General features: G+C 52.4%; 6 protein-coding genes across 6 annotated transcripts; 1 reads left to right on the top strand and 5 right to left on the bottom strand.

The window, feature by feature from the left end:
- Positions 1-1,170: 1,170 nt before the first annotated feature.
- On the bottom strand, positions 1,171-2,124 carry Z519_10223 (uncharacterized protein; the record flags this gene model as incomplete). Its single annotated transcript, XM_016767940.1, has 2 exons — positions 1,171-1,978; positions 2,015-2,124. 2 exons carry the CDS (start codon positions 2,122-2,124, stop codon positions 1,171-1,173), a joined length of 918 nt encoding a protein of 305 aa, XP_016616038.1.
- Positions 2,125-4,066: 1,942 nt separating this feature from the next.
- Z519_10222 (uncharacterized protein) lies at positions 4,067-4,759 on the top strand (the record flags this gene model as incomplete). The annotated part of the gene is made up of 1 exon (XM_016767939.1): positions 4,067-4,759. One exon carries the CDS (start codon positions 4,067-4,069, stop codon positions 4,757-4,759), a length of 693 nt encoding a protein of 230 aa, XP_016616037.1.
- Positions 4,760-5,496: 737 nt separating this feature from the next.
- Positions 5,497-7,230, bottom strand: Z519_10221 (uncharacterized protein; the record flags this gene model as incomplete). The annotated part of the gene is made up of 2 exons (XM_016767938.1): positions 5,497-7,050; positions 7,135-7,230. The coding sequence occupies 2 exons, from the start codon at positions 7,228-7,230 to the stop codon at positions 5,497-5,499; spliced, it is 1,650 nt and encodes a 549-aa protein (XP_016616036.1).
- Positions 7,231-8,236: 1,006 nt separating this feature from the next.
- Z519_10220 (uncharacterized protein) lies at positions 8,237-8,948 on the bottom strand (the record flags this gene model as incomplete). The annotated part of the gene is made up of 2 exons (XM_016767937.1): positions 8,237-8,845; positions 8,895-8,948. 2 exons carry the CDS (start codon positions 8,946-8,948, stop codon positions 8,237-8,239), a joined length of 663 nt encoding a protein of 220 aa, XP_016616035.1.
- A 3,566-nt stretch (positions 8,949-12,514) lies between these two features.
- Z519_10219 (uncharacterized protein) lies at positions 12,515-12,931 on the bottom strand (the record flags this gene model as incomplete). Its single annotated transcript, XM_016767936.1, has 1 exon — positions 12,515-12,931. One exon carries the CDS (start codon positions 12,929-12,931, stop codon positions 12,515-12,517), a length of 417 nt encoding a protein of 138 aa, XP_016616034.1.
- Positions 12,932-15,876: 2,945 nt separating this feature from the next.
- On the bottom strand, positions 15,877-16,730 carry Z519_10218 (uncharacterized protein; the record flags this gene model as incomplete). The annotated part of the gene is made up of 3 exons (XM_016767935.1): positions 15,877-16,154; positions 16,212-16,457; positions 16,580-16,730. 3 exons carry the CDS (start codon positions 16,728-16,730, stop codon positions 15,877-15,879), a joined length of 675 nt encoding a protein of 224 aa, XP_016616033.1.
- Between the last annotated feature and the right edge of the window lie 152 nt (positions 16,731-16,882).

Below are 16,882 nucleotides of genomic sequence, written 5' to 3'. Positions count from 1 at the left end.
TCGGGGGTTCATACGCGTACACGACACCTCTGATCTTACAAGCTTGGACGTTCCATCCATAGGAGGAAAAACGCCATTGGGAATCCGAAATATATGCCTAGCGCGCTATCATGAATGCAGATCACCAGGGTCCTTTGGAAGTCCTGTTCGGTTGAGCGTTATTGGATGTGCAAGGATGTGTAAGCGAAAGAGCTTCAGAGGGCCAGGGTGGGCCTTCAGCGGGCATAATTGCTTCAACTAGAAGAGCCAAAAACATGGCGATCACTTGCCGAAACGGTACGCTGGAGCACATCTCCGATCAGGGAAGCTGCACAAAGGATGTTCCCTCTCGCGACACGCCATTGCCGAAAGATTCCTGTCTCTTATGAGCGATCCTCACTCCATGTCTGCGGATGGACAAAGCAGACATGCAGTCGCATTTGGCAATGGAGCGAATCTTCGTTGTGACCTTTGGGCGATCTGGCGGTTGATCCGCTAGTGATCACGGAAGTGCTTGCACACCCCTCTAGAGAGGTCGAGCCCCGAACACATGGCGGATGAATGTTTTTCTAGCGCAAGCAAAAAGCAAACGACTTGTGGGGCCTTCGAATCGAAGAGGAGCTTGGAGTTGGAGCAGTGGCAAAGTCATGGCCTCCAAATCTCGCGTTTCTTCACCAAAGAAGGAAGTGTGGTCTAGTCAATTATTCCTCCACAAGAGGCTTCCGCTCCGGACTCGAGTGGACTGACCTTGAGGACCCCCTTGGGCCCGGTTTATGAAGGATGTCGACGGTCGCCCAATCGTCCCATACAAAATGCAACTTCTCGTGCAAACTTGGTAGCGGATCATTGTAGACGGCATATAGAGATAAAATGCTTTCCATTCGACAGACTTCAGCCGACAGGGTGGACTGTCTCCGCATAAGTGCACACAGTGAGGCATCAGGATCGTAACAACACAAGAGACAGCCGCGAGCAGAGTAAATGATTACAATCCCGAAAGGTGGAATAGTCTGTAGGCGCCACCATTTCCTCCCTCAATCAACGCTTTTAGAGTGACGAGATAAATGGTCCCATGGTCCCTTGGTCTTCCAACAGGAGTAGAGAATGGCCGAGGCTCTAGCCGAAAATCATCCATGACAAAAGAAGACAAAATTAGACATCACGGAAATCGGGCGAGGCAACCACTCGTGATCATCCAGGCGCCGACGATCGATGACCGGTCGCCACAGGCCCAGGCCACGCTGACAGGTAACTGTCGTATACGAGATCGCGGGAAGGCTGTTGGGCCTGTTGCTCCAGGGGCAACTGCGGCAGCATGGCCATCTCCGGCATGCTGAAGGACATGGTGGACTGGCCATAGTATTGAGGGTGTGGCTGCAGCGTGGGGGATGTGCAGAGACTCATGTCGACGAAAGCATCGACGTCCAGGTGCGGTTCCATGACGTGCTCCTGGGTGTTAAAAAGGGGTCCGTCCCGAGAGTGCGTCCGATTCTTGACGCGTCCAGGTCGAGGTGCGGGCGAGAGCGAAGACGCCAGCTCAAACTGGGCCTTCATGTCGATCTCCTCGGACGGCGGCGTGCGAACAACGTCGGATGCGAAGGGCAGGTGGGTGTTAGTGTAATGGCGAGTGTTAGTGGTGATGCTTGTTTGCACTGATTCGTTGGCTGTTTGAGGGCTGCTGCTGGACGTCGACCCGGTCGACGCGACGGACTGCTTCTCCACGTAGTTGGTATCATCACACGGAGTGATGGCGTGGAAGCGTCTCTGTTGCACCTGCCCTGCGCCATGGCAGGTGCTGCGCATCAATGGTTCCGTCTCCTTTGGAAAATTCAGCTCGTCGAACTCGGGCTTCATGAGACCCAGCCCTTTCAAGATGTCGTCGGTCGAGACCCCTCCTTTCGACTCGTCTGGGATGTCTCCCGGAAAGCCGGTTCTTCTTCGACAAGCCCAGTAGAGTTGTTGTAGAGCAACGTCGGTCAATTCTCGCATTTGATAGTAACTAGGAAAATGGATCATTGTTAGGACAAGTCCTCACCCGAAAGATTCGAGGATTGCTCTCTTACTAGTGTCTCGCCTCTCTTCTTCTGGCCGAGAAGACACAAGGGTTCTCAGTTGCCCGGCAAGTTCTGCATGGCCGGTCTCCATCACACTGCGCAGGGTCAACGAAAACAGCCTCGCAGAACAGATTTGAGTGGGATGGACCTTCGCCTTCTTGGTCCTGCACCGATCACATCTGCGTTGTAACGCACCTTCATCAGCATGCCTTTTTGACAATTCAGGCATCAACAATGTAGCAAAGACTCGGCATTAAAAATCGCAGGGAAGGCACTTACGCGCGCGAAGTCCTGCCACGAGAAGTTCTTCGTCTCGGTTTGGTCGTCGGCCTCGTGTTCCCGCTCGGTTTGGAGGCGATTTTGTGAGCCTTCATAACTGCAGACACGTCGCTATCGTGAAAGCGGAACATGCACCCTCTAATTTTGAAGCTCAAGTTGCTGGGGGCGTAAGCTCCGTCTTGATGTCCAAATGTCTCGACACGCGTGGCACATAAACCGCGCTAGAAACCAAGATATAATAAACAAAACCAAGGGGGGGAAACCTATGACGGAGTTGCTTACAGGCCAGCTGCAAGGATATCTTGTATGCAGCAAAGATTAGCTGCGACACATTTCATCTTGCAGCGGCAGCCCCATTCTTCGACTAATGGTAGGTAGATCTGCAGTTTCCCCGAACTGTACATATGTTGGTAGACGGATGACCAGCAGTCCTGCCTATGATAGGTTGATCAAGGCCTAGGAACCACTTCTTGCGTTGGGGTCTTGATACTCTCCCTTGTTCTCCCCAACCATTATCGTCAATTAGCCAGGGTCGGTGGAGGGGGTGTGGTTGGGAATGACGTAACCAAGAAAAATTGGAACAAAGAGACCTTGGACGACAGTCAAAAAGGAATGCGGGGAAGATTGAAAATAACAGATAGTACTGTACCCTGTACTTAGAGCAGCGCCGAAGCACAATTGGTACGCGTGTCTCCAGGACAATGTCAGACAAGCTGACGAGGGTCTCACTAGGAACCAAGTCCCTTAGCGTCCCTACCCATGTCTTTGTGCGAGGCCGTGGTAGTCCTCACCTTCCAGAAGCGTTCACCTATTGTGTTTAACGGGTGCTCGGTACTTCCTGACAGGGTGGAGTCACTTACCCCTCTTTAACCCTCCTTTGAGTTAGCAGAGTGGATTCTATAGGTGGCAACTGGCCAATGGGAGAAATTTTGGAGTCGAGGAAAAGTGGCAAGTTTGCTGGGTGGGGGGACAGCAGCAAGTGTCAGCAGTACCAGCAGTTGCAAGCGTACTTGTTAGTCTGTCCCGCACTGTCCGCTTGCCACAGTCTGCGCACGATTTCCAATCCTTCTTGCACAGGACTTTGTCGCATTGCGCATGGGGCCAGACATGGGAGAGTTGGTGGGCTTTTTCTGGCGACGGCGGGTGCCCACTCTTTCAAATTCTCACTAGAGCATTCATGTCATACCTCGAGCATCAACACCGAGACGAAAGGAAACGAGGAATCACAATAATACTACTCCGTAGGACTTGGGGAGGCTGTTACAGACCCTCTCGCCTGGAGATAACTTCCAGTGCGCGAGGGTGATCGGCGGCGCTCTTTCACGCCTCCGGGCAAGATTGGCTTCTTTAGAAATACACAGCGAGGCAGTGAAAATGGTCGATCGCGGGTGTTTTCTCCATGGGTGTGGAAATGGTTACTCCGGTACTCGTATATCCCACGCTTGCTGTTCTTTTCATTGGATATCATTGGCATGTCCACGGCTTAACCAACGCCGTTCCACTCCACATCTCCCGGAAGAAACTTCCTGCCATCTCTGCTGCGTCCGCGCACACTCACAGCCGGGCACTGATCCTCATTTCATGTGAGGAATCCTCTGCCGGACATGGTGAGTAGTGGTGACGACGTGCTCCCACATCATCTTGCCCCTTTCAACCCCACAGACATGTGCTGAATCAAGCTATACAAAGAAAGCTTTAAGATCATTCGTGATCGTGCTCTTGAATAGCCACCGCTTTGTTTAAACGTTAAAACCATGTCAATAATAGCGCCTATGACTTTGAACACCGAGTTTGCGACTTCACCCGCTGTGGCAGACCACCCTAACGTGTGGCAGCTTCCACTCTCCACGGATGTTCCATACAGTCAGGAACTCTACCAAGGGACGCCTGTTTTCGACGACAATGGTCTCTTCTTCACCGCTTCGCCCGGATGGGACATGCAAAGGCCTCTGCCTGAGTTCGTGCAGCCTCAAACCCTGCATCCTCACCATCTGGAGAGATCGACTTCACCTGCAAGTCAAGCTTCTCAGTCAAGAAGAACGGGTTCCATAGACTCGACCACCAGCTCCGTTTCACTGAGTCACCAGCAGCTCCTCCGGCGCATGTCGCTGGCCACTATCGACGTCAGCGACGACTCTTACCGGCCTAGGAACACCCCGGCTCGGCGGAAGAAAAACACGACCAGCCGCATTGCTCCACGCTCGGAAAAGCACGCTCGAGAGCTGGAGCTGAACCGCAGAGCCGCGACGAAATGCCGGAATCGGCAGAAGGCGTTCGTCGAGCAGCTGCAGCAGCGGTGCCGCAAGGAGGAAGAGAAAATGCAGATGCAGACCTCGCTCGTCTCGGCGCTGCACGACGAGGTTGTCGCGTTGAGAAACGAGGTCTTGCGCCAAAGCTTTTGCGACTGCCGCTTCTTGTCGGGGGCATCGACAGCCATGCTCTCGTGACGCAAGAAGGGGCCGCCGTGGCACCATGTTCGAGGGGGGCCAAGGGGCCCTCCAAACAAAACAACACAGCGCCCTCTAACCACAGTAACGTTATTGCCCCTCGATGTCAATCCCCTCGATGTAAATCAACGAAGGGGCTCGGCTCCTACAACTATCCGGATGCCATCAATTGAGAACCATGTCAATCTTGATTGAAGCTTCCCCCGATCCGATCGATCAGTCGGGTGTCCAAAAGACCACAGCGTCAGATAAAGAACAACAGGTCACACTCGACGATTCTGAATGAGTGGAGGATTTGCTTTTCGACAGGGAGACACGTGGGCGAGCTGGCGCCGCGCACGGAATTCTCGGCGAAGGGAAGGAGGCCGGTAAGTGGGAGGGAGTTCAAGAAAAGCGTCAACCCTACACCCACCTCCCCCCCTTTTTCTAATGCATTTGTGTATGTACACATATATACCACTACTATTTGTTGCCAGCAACCTGTGGCATCTATCGTCCCCAGTACTAGGCCGAAACAGGATGATTTTCGGGTCTTGACCTACATCATGTACAAAGTTTGCCCCCGTGCAGACCAGCTGGCTCACTTCGTTCATTCGACAACACCCCATTCGACATTTGCGGACATTCGTTCTCTCTCCATTCACTCAACCCAAGCCACTCTATTTGATTACCGAACCAGTTTCAGGCCCAGTCAACAACTTACATACATACACGGTAACATGGTTTGGATTCTTTGTCTATAGCTTCGAAACGGGCTTTTCCTTCTTCACCTCGTCCCTCAAGATGCGTTTCAGAATCTTGCCGCTCGCGTTCTTGGGGATCACGTCCGTGAACCGCACCCCGCCTTCGAGCCGCTTGTACTTGGCCAGCCGCTGGGACACCCAGTCGTAGACGTGCTTCTCCGTCAGATCCTGGGGTGCCGTGCCGGGCTTGCGCACCACGTAGGCTCGCGGGGCTTCGCCGTCGAGTTCGGTAGCGGCGGGGACGCCGATGACGGCCGCGTCGACGATGGCCGGGTGCGTCAGCAGGACGCCCTCGATCTCAGGCGGCGCGACCTGGAATCCGCGGACCTTGATCAGCTCCTTCTTCCGGTCCACCACATACCACAGCTTGGTCTTGCCGTCGCAGTACATCATATCCCCGGTGTGGTAAAACCCGTCTTCGTCGAAGGACTCCTTGTTGGCCCGCGGGTTCTCGAAGTAGCCTTTGATCACGGTCGGGCCCCTGGCGCACATCTCCCCCACGACGTCGTAGCCCGTGATATCTCTCCCCTCGTCGTCAACCAGCTTCAGGTCCATGCCGGGGATTGCCCGCCCGACCGAGCCCGTCTGGTCGTCCTCGGGCCACCGGAACTGCGTGAGAATGCACGAAACCTCCGTCATGCCGTAGACCTGTGCGAATGGGGCGCCTGGGCCCAAATACGGCTTGATTGCTGCCTGGGTCTCCTTACTCAGGGGCGCCGCGCCCGCAAGGCCGTGCCGTATCGTCTTCAGCGAGTACTTCTTAAGGAGCGGAGACATGGCGATGGCCACGGCCATGGCGGACACGACGTAGAATTCCGTCACCTTGTACTTTTCTATATTCGCCAGGAATGGCTCCAACTCGAACCGCCTCATGACGTACGCGGTCTCGCCGAGCTTCAGCGTTGAGGTGTGACATCGCGGTGCAATGGCTGCGTGGAACATTGGCGTCGGATACAAATTGATTGGCTCGTAGTTTTTTTGGTACACCGTGGCGCTATACAAGAGCTCGTGCTGGGCAATGAGATTTCGGTGTGAAGTTATTGTGGCTTTGGGCAGACCAGTTGTTCCAGAGCTCGTCAATCGAGCAGCCGTCGCATTTGCACAGGTGTCGAGATCGTCGAAGCGCACCCAGTCGGCTTCGCCATGTTGCATTAGGTCCGTCCAGCTGGTGAATCCATCCGGCACGGATTGGTGGGGCTGCGTGTTGAAGATGCGGACATTTGCCCGGGGGATTCCCTTGTCCCTTGCCGCTTGCAGTAGAGAATCGAGCAATTCCGGTTCACTGATGAGGAAGCTAGCCTTGGTAATGTCGACGTGGTGTCGCAATTCGTGGGGTGTGTAGCCTGGATTCGTCCCAGCGAATATTGCCCCAGCACCAACAATGGCGAGAAAGAGTATTGGATAGTAAATGTCATTGAAGGAGTGGATGAGGACACAGTCGCCCCTTTTCACCCCAGCCTTGCGGAGACCGCCAATCAATTGACGAATGATCTTGCGGGCCTGAAGGTGCGATATGGAGCGGTTTGGATTTGTGGCGTCGATGAAGATCTGAGGGTTCGTGTCGTGAGCAAAAAGGTCATGAGAAAGAGAGAAGTGTTCTTGGCAATTCAGAGAGCGATGTAAGATACTTACTGGTTTGTTGATGTCGTATTTTGGCTCATCGAAGATCCACGAGCAGATATCTTTGGTGGGTATCTCGGGGGTTGCCCCCGTTGCGAGAAAGACCATAACTGACTGACACCAAAGAGCAGAGACGTAATGCTCTTACGAAGGCAGGAGATGCTGTGCAAAGTGAAATTGTCGCCCAACGTTAAGAGGGCACAGGAATGAGACGATCAAATCAGCCTCGGTTGTTGCTGGAGCTAACCACAAACTCGACTGGGGAGACAGACCAGGTCCCTAATCATAATTAGATCTTCGGCGCGGAAAAACCAGGGTCGAATGCAGAAGACTGACCAAAATGAATTCGAAGGGGTAGTGTCAGCGAAATGCACAGGTAAAGAAGATCCTGGAATCAATCAATGGTATAAATACTGGCGACTCTGGGGCCACGGGCTGAGATCGGTTTGAAAAGCGCATCCCAATGCCCCAATATTAATATTATGGTTCAGGTACCAGGTCCACAGGAAGTTGGCGGCCTAAAACGAGGCTGACGCAATCCCAGGACTTGGGATTCACAAGAGCTGATGATCCAGCTCTCTCTATTAGGGACGGAACATATGTACCTAGGGCCTTCGTCAGAAGTATCACACGCACAGAGTTCATAAGGCACCTAGTTTCATTATGGAATATACTGTTTGTGAACGAATACTCTTCTCAGAGGGCTTCCGATGAGGGTGTCACCACTAGCAGTGGTTAGCGCTTATCTTCGTTGCATACCCAGGCGCTGATATAAGCCCAGGGAAGATTACTCGGTGCCACATACCTTGAAAAATTACCCCAGAATACCTCGGTGTCACGAGGTCGAGAGCGGTTCAGAAATGTCTTCTCGGAATGCTCGTCCATACAGCATGTCACTGCGAAGTCCCAGATCTGGTCAAAATCTAGGACCAGTCACGCCGGGCATAATCCATCGATCTTCAGCCGTTCCACACGGGTATCTTTACAAGGTAGATTCGTAAGTCTTGAAGGCTGACCGCATATGAATAAATACGAGAGCGATTGCTGACATTGGTAGATGGCTCCAGTTACAGGAACATGCAGGCGGACGAATTCCGTGACCTCCCTGGTTTGCTTATAACGACTTCACGAACCAGATGGTACCGGAATCCCTGCCTTTCTCACCACTGGCCCCGTTGTCAATCACATAGGGGAAACGAGCAAATCCTACGCGAGGATAAAATCTTCCTGCGTCGTCGTTCGCTGCTGCCATGAGCAGATGAACACCTCTTGCACCTTGCTCCTTAGCCACACCGCAGAACTGCTCAATCAAGCGCCGGCCCCAGCCTTGCTTTTGATATGGGGTTAATATATCGATGTGTATATGCGCTGGCCATTGCTCCATCAGTTGAGGATATTCTGTATGCAGCATCGAGTGTGGACTGAACATGATTTGTCTGAGTGCGTTGGGTAGATTCTCATTCCAGCCGGTCTGGTCGTCAGGCCCGGGCTTTTCAAACCCCTGTGACTGCAGATACGGAGTATATATGTCCTTATACTTTTGCACAAACGAGACGGTATCCGGAACGCCGAGCAGGTACCCTACTGCATGACCGTTACCATCATCAAGAACGAAGCAGCTATCCGGTGCCAGCATCAGATAGGGACGACACCACAGGAACGAGGCATAATGCAAGGCCGGGTCGCCTGCACTGCGCAGATCTGGCGCGGCGGTCTCACGAAACTGCATCCCGTGTTAGAAGTGGTCATTCCCTTGGGTCTGATTGACGAACAATATGGATCATTGCATCTTTGTCTGACTCCTGGTACGTACGGATGAAGGCCATTGCGAGCTTCTGCGCAGGCGAAGGTGACAAAGCGTGGAAGCGGTCCTAGAGACAATATTCGAGTAGATCGGCGGGCATCACGAGCGCGAGACGCACAAGACTACTCTAGGCGCCCATATAAACACAGAGACTGAGTCACAGTCCACAGTGACCTGCCATCTTGACCTTGGACTGAGGCTGTCAGGTTGCAATGAGATCAGCGAGCATCGCGTTATGGCGCGGATTTTCGGATAAAGTCTGGGCAGTCGGGCGAGCCGACAAAGAGCCGAAGTTTATCCTCCGAAGCGGCAGGTAAACCGATGACTTGTCTACCCTTTGCTTGTCGACCACGGAGCAGTCGCTCTCTCTTCTTCGTTCGCCAATGTAACATGTCCAGTTTCCTTTAGGCATGCGCACTGCTTTCATGGTAACGAATCTGGCCTCGTTCGGGAGTCACTCTTTATGTGTCCAATATACCATAGCTCTCTTCTACTCGGACCGGATACCCTTGTGATGATATTGACACACGACTGAAACGAGAGAACAGCGGCTTTTCCGGTGTCACTCGCACGCGCAACCCCATAACCTGAAGGATTGATGTAAGTATCTGCTTCCAGCCTGAACATGTCACTGAACTTCATGCTGTCCAAACAGCGGCTCTTACAGCAGGCGGGTGATGGGCAACCCTTGACTTTCTGCAACATCAAACTCTTTGTTGCGGCTCCGATTTTCGGGGGCAGGGTACTGGCGGACCAGCACTACAGGGAGGTTGAATCCCTCAAACTATTGCTCCATTGGTTGTGACCTTAAACCATTGCAATATTACTGCAACTGGTCTCAAGAACTCAGACTACAGCCCGAGAAATAACCGATCGCCAGAATGCAGGGTTATCACGGGGTCCACGTCTTCATTGCCGGGGCTCAGAGTGTTACTTCTAATTGGCGTAGCCAGTTGGGCGTCACCGCCGTCTAGGAAGTTGTGTTAGCATGAAAAACTATAGCACTGCGTTCACTCCTCCCATCTCCGCAAGACGGGCATGTCTTTTCCCAACACGGGCTCTCGAACCTCACGACTACATCTATATTGGTAGACAACGGGCCCTTCTCTAATCTGTTGGATTTCGACACATGACTGTTCAGAGAAGCAATCGGACCACGACATTAGCACGGGGAGAACTCCTTCTCTACACGAGGGGATTCTTCCTGCCATCCCCGTTTACCCGTTTTGATGTTCGGACAACCCTCCAAGCCTCTCCTGGCTACTTTTTCAGGTCTGATTCCTTCGTCGCTGTCATGACCGATCACGTGAACGACATCCTGGATGCTTGTATTACCGATATTCGAACGGGCCTGACAAGGATTTCGAAATGCGCACCGGTGTAGACGTACCAATCAGACCAAGGCCTTTCCTTTTTCATTTGTACGGTGTGCAAGGACACAGAGAGCAGCTCGGCGGCTTATTCGTCTCGATAATGAGCCGGGCTTGATCCGAGCATACATTACCTAGGATGGCCAAGACGGCTAAAGGTCCATTGAGGATGTCGATTTCCCTTCTTCCTGATGTGGATCAATGATCAGCCGGTATTCCCCATTAGATCGCCCTTGTTTCCTTGGCTACAGAAGGAATTGAGTGCGTCTTGATCGTAGGTAGTCCACATCATCGGTCTTCAGGTAGCGATATCTATGTACAGTACACCAAGATCATTTTCACATGGGGGTCGCTCTGATAGATTCTCAACTACACCACCAACCCGACCCAACTTCTCTGTCCTCACCGCCTCCATTAGATACATACTCGCACACAGCTCCACTAAAAATATCAGATACGACCGCCACCGACTGTCAACCACGGTGGAAAAGACTTCCCCAACAATGACGACAACAGCAACAACAGCCTCATCAACGCTGTCAATATCAACCAATGGTCCCAGCCACGTCCCTCGTCGCTCGGGCTTCGGCACCGAGAGGTGGATGGAAGATCCACCGGCTGGCCGGACTTGATATGGTACTGTACTCCGTACGAGTAACAAGATTTCTTAACCGTATCCACCATTGTGCGAAACCTTATCGGCGGGTTCAGCGGGTGGCTGCATACACCTTCTCCCTAGCATTTGGTCTTTGTCATGAAGAGGGGGAAAAAACGAACGGCCTTTTTGCTCTTTTTACTTTTTTTTTTCTGAGTCATCGGCCCACGGCACCTAATCTCCACCGCCACCAGTTCCCAGAGTCCAATGCTTGGACTCACAACTTCGGGACTAGCCAGTAGTAAGTTCCAGAACTTTCAGGCTTCGTGGGCCCTTTTGGGCGCGAGAGGGGGAGTCTGAGTGGGACAATCGCCTCTTCCGGAATACTCGCCTCGTGCACCAACATACCACGCCGCCCTCCTACGGCGTTCAAGGCTGGGATTTCTTGTTCCCGTCTTTGCGCGAATGATTCTATGGGGAAATACGCTGCTACCTTGACAGACAGATGTCACGAGAGAGACAGAGAGAGAGACAGAGCGTAGGTCAACAGAAAGCGCGTTGGTAGAGAAATATATCGATAGGTAGAAGAGAACGCCCTACAACGTGTAGAAATCCATTCCCAGAGGCCTGTGCATCGCGGGATGAACCACGGGAGAGACTTGGGTCTGTACTCGGTGCATGACGGTACGCTGTACTCTGTGGCGTACTGCATGCACTCTAGGTAATACGGAGTCTATAGATCTTCCCCGGCCCGTGCAGCCATACATACGGCGAGTGAGCTGAGTTGGATCGAAAAGACAGTTTGATTTGCGCACCGGGGAGAGATGAAGACGAGGAGGACGAGGAACAAGCAGGGGAAATCGTTTTCAGGTTTTTTGTTGGGGGGGGGGAGGGGGAATGGAAGAATGTTATTGTCCATTTGTTCCTGGATACTATCCAGTTTGTTCAATTAGGGACCTAATATGGCCCTGCCTGTTAAATTACGGGGATATTGCTCTCCCATTTCCTCCTCCTTTCCTTTCCTTGCATTCTTCATCCTTCCTCCTCCATCATCGTGCACATTTGTGTGTGCGCGAGAAAATCTCCAGAATATCAATCACCAAGAGACGGAGTAGAGCAGGTCTTTTTGCATGTGTCGGTCGAGTGAAGGAGCGAGGACAACAGGTGTAGAGTGCTAAAGCCTCATCCAATGGCCTGTGTCTGATCGCTCCTTCCCTCGATGGCTCACTCGCAAAAGTCCCGGCTCTATGTTTCTCGTCACCGGGTTCTGCTCCTAGGGTTCCCGGGTCTCCGCCCGTCCGGTCATCTATCTTCCTGCCATAGATATGGGGGTTCTTCGAGCGTAATTTGTCCGCTTCAATGTTTTGTTTTGATGGGGACATCTCAGAAGACCCATCTTCCATTCTGCAAGCCCGTATGGAGAGCTTGGGATCTGCGCGATCACAAAAGGTGGGGTGCGTGGCATCCGCCAGCCAGTGCGTCGCTTGCTGCGCGTTTTGTGGGGGGTATCATTGAAACCAGTAGGAGAGTCGTCAACATCAAAGGGTCGTATATCGTGATAGGTCTCCAATGAGGTGGGACACAGGTGTAGAGTGCTGAGCCTCATCCAATAGCCTGCGTTGTTCATCTCACGGGCCTTCGCGATTCCGTCCTCGTCAACGCCAACCCGCCCAGGTCTTCCTCCCCATCCTCCGGATCCAGCGGAAACCCGTAGTCGTCAACCAGTTCCATCTCCGCGTCCGTCGACCTCTGCGCGTCGTCCGACGACGACGACCGTTTTCTCTCTTGCGGCATCAGGTACTTCTCGTCTGTGGGTGATGTTTGGCGTTCTCGCTCTGTTCGCGCGATGTCCTGGAGAAGTAATTCTAGTAGGTGGTCATGGCTGAGTTTCAGTCGCAGATCCTCTCGGACCTGCTTGTCCGACGACTTTCTGCGTGCAGTGTCGGCCAGGTGATATGTTTCTTCGCGAGACAGACGCCGTGTTGGTGTGAGGTCACGTGAAGGCGGTCGGCTAAGTGGTTCCATCATTGACAGAGGCATCTTGTGCTTTGTAAGCGGGTTTAGGTGTTTTTTTTTGGATTGTTGTTGCTTTGGTGTAGAAGAGAGACACCCGGTATATGAGTGTGCCTATGTAAGTTGAAAAGTTTTGCTGTGGATACCGAGTCAAGAAAAAATCGGGCTGAGAAGGCGGTGGGTTCTGATTTTGTTGTATCCAAATAATAGTGTCGATGGGGCGTTGGAGCCTCGCTGTGACATGTGAAGGCTGAAACTCGGATGAATTTTTAATCTTGTCGTCACGGGGTCTTTAACCTTGATGCTCGTGTTGGGGCCTTTGGTTGATGGCAAAACGTTTTCCGACCACCCGTAAGTGTGTTTCCTTTCCTTTGAGAATGAGTTGTTCTCTGGGGAAGAAGTTTTCGACTAGACCACGATGTTGCAGCTGTATATTATATCACTTACTTATGCAGGCTACGGGATATAGTTTCACGGATGCCTGAGTCACACAGCCCATTCTATGGCATTATCGCCGTGGGAACCATATTTCTCCACCGGGCTGTAGCGGTGCGTATTCGTAAGGTGCGTTCAGTAAACCCGGGGCCCGAGACGGACGCAAAGGCAGCGCTGCGTAGATACGCGGACGGGCGTACGAGAAGAGCGAGTCCAGGGCGCAGGGCTTGTCAGCGACCATTGCACACCTAGCAGAGAAATAATCAATCAATCAAATCAGAAAAGCCTTTTGACTCACGCCTAGCGAACCCAAGAGTGGCAGGGCTGAGGGATTGGCTGCTGCCTTCTCACGCGATGCCAGGTGGCCAGGACGAGGCGTTTGAATTGGTCCGTCGGATGCAAAATGCCGTTTGGGCAAGTCCTGGGTGCCGCAACCTTCACCGCATGGAGGAGGAATGGCCAGAGAGGCCGCGGGCTTGGAGCCGATCCCGGAGATTGTCAACTGTTTCGTCTTCGGCCGAGGAGGTGGAGGTAAAGGCACGGCTTAGTACTCGGTACCATGGGCTTATGGGGCCTTGTATTGGCTTATTGCCGTCCCTCGCGCTTGATGACTGATCCCCGTGATGCACCCTGGATCCCTTTAAAATGAACACTGCGCCCTGCGCCCTCTCCGAAGACGTGTTGGACCCTCTGGGCAAGTCGAAGACATTCGGGCGTCTCCTGTGCTGGGTACCACCAACCCGCTGTTGTGGCCTGTCATTTCTGAACGGGTTACTGTGTGAACTTCTTATTCACTCCTTTGTTTTGTGTAGGTATGATCATCCGTGAACCGGATGCTATACGGTCAGCTGCTTCACATTTCGTTTTCGCGGAGATGGTTGGGTGCCCAGAAGGAACACAGTTGCGGACCTAAACCATCTCCTCGGCCCCGTCCCAATTATTACTGCCTTGGCTCGCTATAATAATTATATGTCCCGGGTCTCCTTGTGCCCCGGCTCTGGACACTTCCGAGTAAGCAGGACAAAACACGAGGGCCGAGAAACAGGATTTGATATTGTTGCTTACTACAAACTCGGGGAGTAGGTCAGATGACCGGATACCATGTATCTGATTCTTCCCTGTACGAGGTACGGTGCATGCAAACACTGTTTGCCACACAAGGAAAAGTGTTACCTGGGGCAACTGGGGCATTCTTCCCAATGCTCCGAGCCCCGGCTCGTCAGTGCAGCCACTCTTCGCCCATCTCAGAACGCATAACGTTGGGCGAAGGACAAAAAGTCTAACACTGCAGCATCGAGAATAATGTGTTGCGCGAATGACTTGCGGCTGGACTGCGCCTCGGATGTACAGAGAACTATTTTGCCTGACATTGTTGTCTTGGTATTTCTGGCTGTCTAGTTGATTGCGTGAGCACGTCACGTGCCGTTACCGTAAGTGGAAGGACTTGCCCCTTTTAGCTATCGTGGTGTTGCAGGGCGTCATCAGCGTGGCATCGTCTGCGCTTCGTCACAGAGAATTTTTCAAATGGTTCTTGTCTGTGTGTATCGGCTCTAGACGCGTGAATGGTTACTTCTGCGCTGCGAACAGAGTGACTTCGTTCGAATCTGACGATCAAATGTCAGTTGCAAGACAAAAGGGCAGCGAATTGCACCAAAGGCCCATGGGTGCCCTTGGTCAGTGTACCACTATGATTTCGCTGCTTGATATCCTCGACATCGACAAACTTGTTCCAAGGGCCTCCATCGCGGTAAGCGGCGCACCAAGGAGGCTAAACCTGTCGGGAAAAGGTCGAATACAGGCTCAAGCCGAAGAATCTTCTCTAGCTTGCAACCACCTGGGTAATTCATTTTGAATCTCCCAAGAGTGCACTCGCCACGACCAAATTGTAGCCAGAACACTGGGATCTTCGGCAACGTGCCTTTCCTTTCGAGCCATATCTGTGAGGCTTGGCCTATGCGCTGTTGGGAGGTACGCATATCGTCCGTCGCGTCCACATAATTCACTGGATTTCATGACTTGACTTCGTCACTCCTGGGGGCTTTGCTGTCGCCTTCTGAACTTCCCTCGTCGTCAATCGGCCTTCCTTGACTGATAATGCTCGCACGCCGTTGTTTTGCAGCCTCCTCCCCCTGCAGAGACTTTTCTTGCTCCCTTCCCTTCTGCTCTTCTTCAAATCCACAAAGAACAACAACAAGAAACTCAGCACGGTGAGCCGAAATAGGAAATAACAGGGTAGACTATTGTTTCCCTTCGGGTCGGCATCGATGATAGCGCTGCTCACAATTGGTCCGATGAATGCGCTCGCCTTCCCCATGATCGAGTAAACGCTGAAGAACAAAAACTCGGTAAACCTGTGTTAGCTGTGGCAATCGGGGTTGTCTGACAATAAGAGCATTGTGCAATTGTGAAACAATCTCGCATGGACTTGAGGGCACTTTACCTTTGCCGCGGGGGGTAACCTCGCTGATCATCGTTTGAGAGTATGTATACCACTGGCACACGAACAAGCCGTGGAAGGCTTGATATACCCAGAACTCCTACTCGTGGTCAAAGCCGAATGACTGCGACCAAATACCTATAACACCCCAGCCATCAAGAATGAGTACACCTAGCATCACTGCATTGAACATTGATTTGGTGCTGAATCCGGAGCGTTTTTGAATGAGCCAGTAAGCAAGAATGCCGGCACCTTGAGCCACAATCCCCACAATCAGCAGGTAAGTTAATGTCAGCGTACTGTACGAGATGACCGAATTTTGCAGAGTAGCAATTACAGTGACCGTCGTGTTCAATGAATCGCCTAGGAGGAAATATCCTGCAATTTGCATTAGTCCGTCCGATTTCACCAGCGGAAGAACAGAGGGACACTGACCGATAAGACACAGCAGGCTCTGCTTCAGCTCCCAGATTCGGACCAAGGCACGCCAAATATTCCAAAAGCCAACGCTGATGATGTTTGTTCCAGGCGGGAGTTTTTGGCCAAGTCGCCTCTTCTCCAGGATGAACCAGGGGATGGCAAGCACGATCCAGACCCCCGTTGCATATGCAATGAGAACGGAAAGGCCCCACAGATTGTTTGCAGCACTGGCATTGACATCCAAAGCGAATAGTATTGCGACTACCGGGACCGACGAGTTAGCCTTATTCGTCCATGTTGATCACAAAGCAGTACCGGCCGTGGAACCTTTGCCATTAAAACATGGGCCATAGATCCGATATCCAAATCCCAGAAGCAAGAACACTTAGCCAGCACAGCAAGGATGACGATTTCCCCGGCACTTTGCATAATAAATGCGACATTGTGAGTGCGATTGCGCTCCATCATGTCCGCAAAGTCATACTCATCTCTGCTGATCTCTCTGTTCTCATATTGTACCGCCTTCTCTCTCATTTCGGGCTCATTTCTTGCTCGCTCGGGAAAAGCTGGACAATCTGTTGTTAGGGCGGTCTAAAAGAGCGAAACTGGGGGCTGGAGCTTACCGGCTGTCCAAAAAGGTGATGCACATTTGATATGCAATCAAGAGTTGGCTTCACTACCACACA

This window comes from Cladophialophora bantiana (genome assembly GCF_000835475.1).
Source record: "Cladophialophora bantiana CBS 173.52 unplaced genomic scaffold supercont1.17, whole genome shotgun sequence".
Lineage (NCBI taxonomy): Eukaryota > Fungi > Ascomycota > Eurotiomycetes > Chaetothyriales > Herpotrichiellaceae > Cladophialophora > Cladophialophora bantiana.
This window is presented reverse-complemented; position numbering and strand designations above follow the sequence as displayed.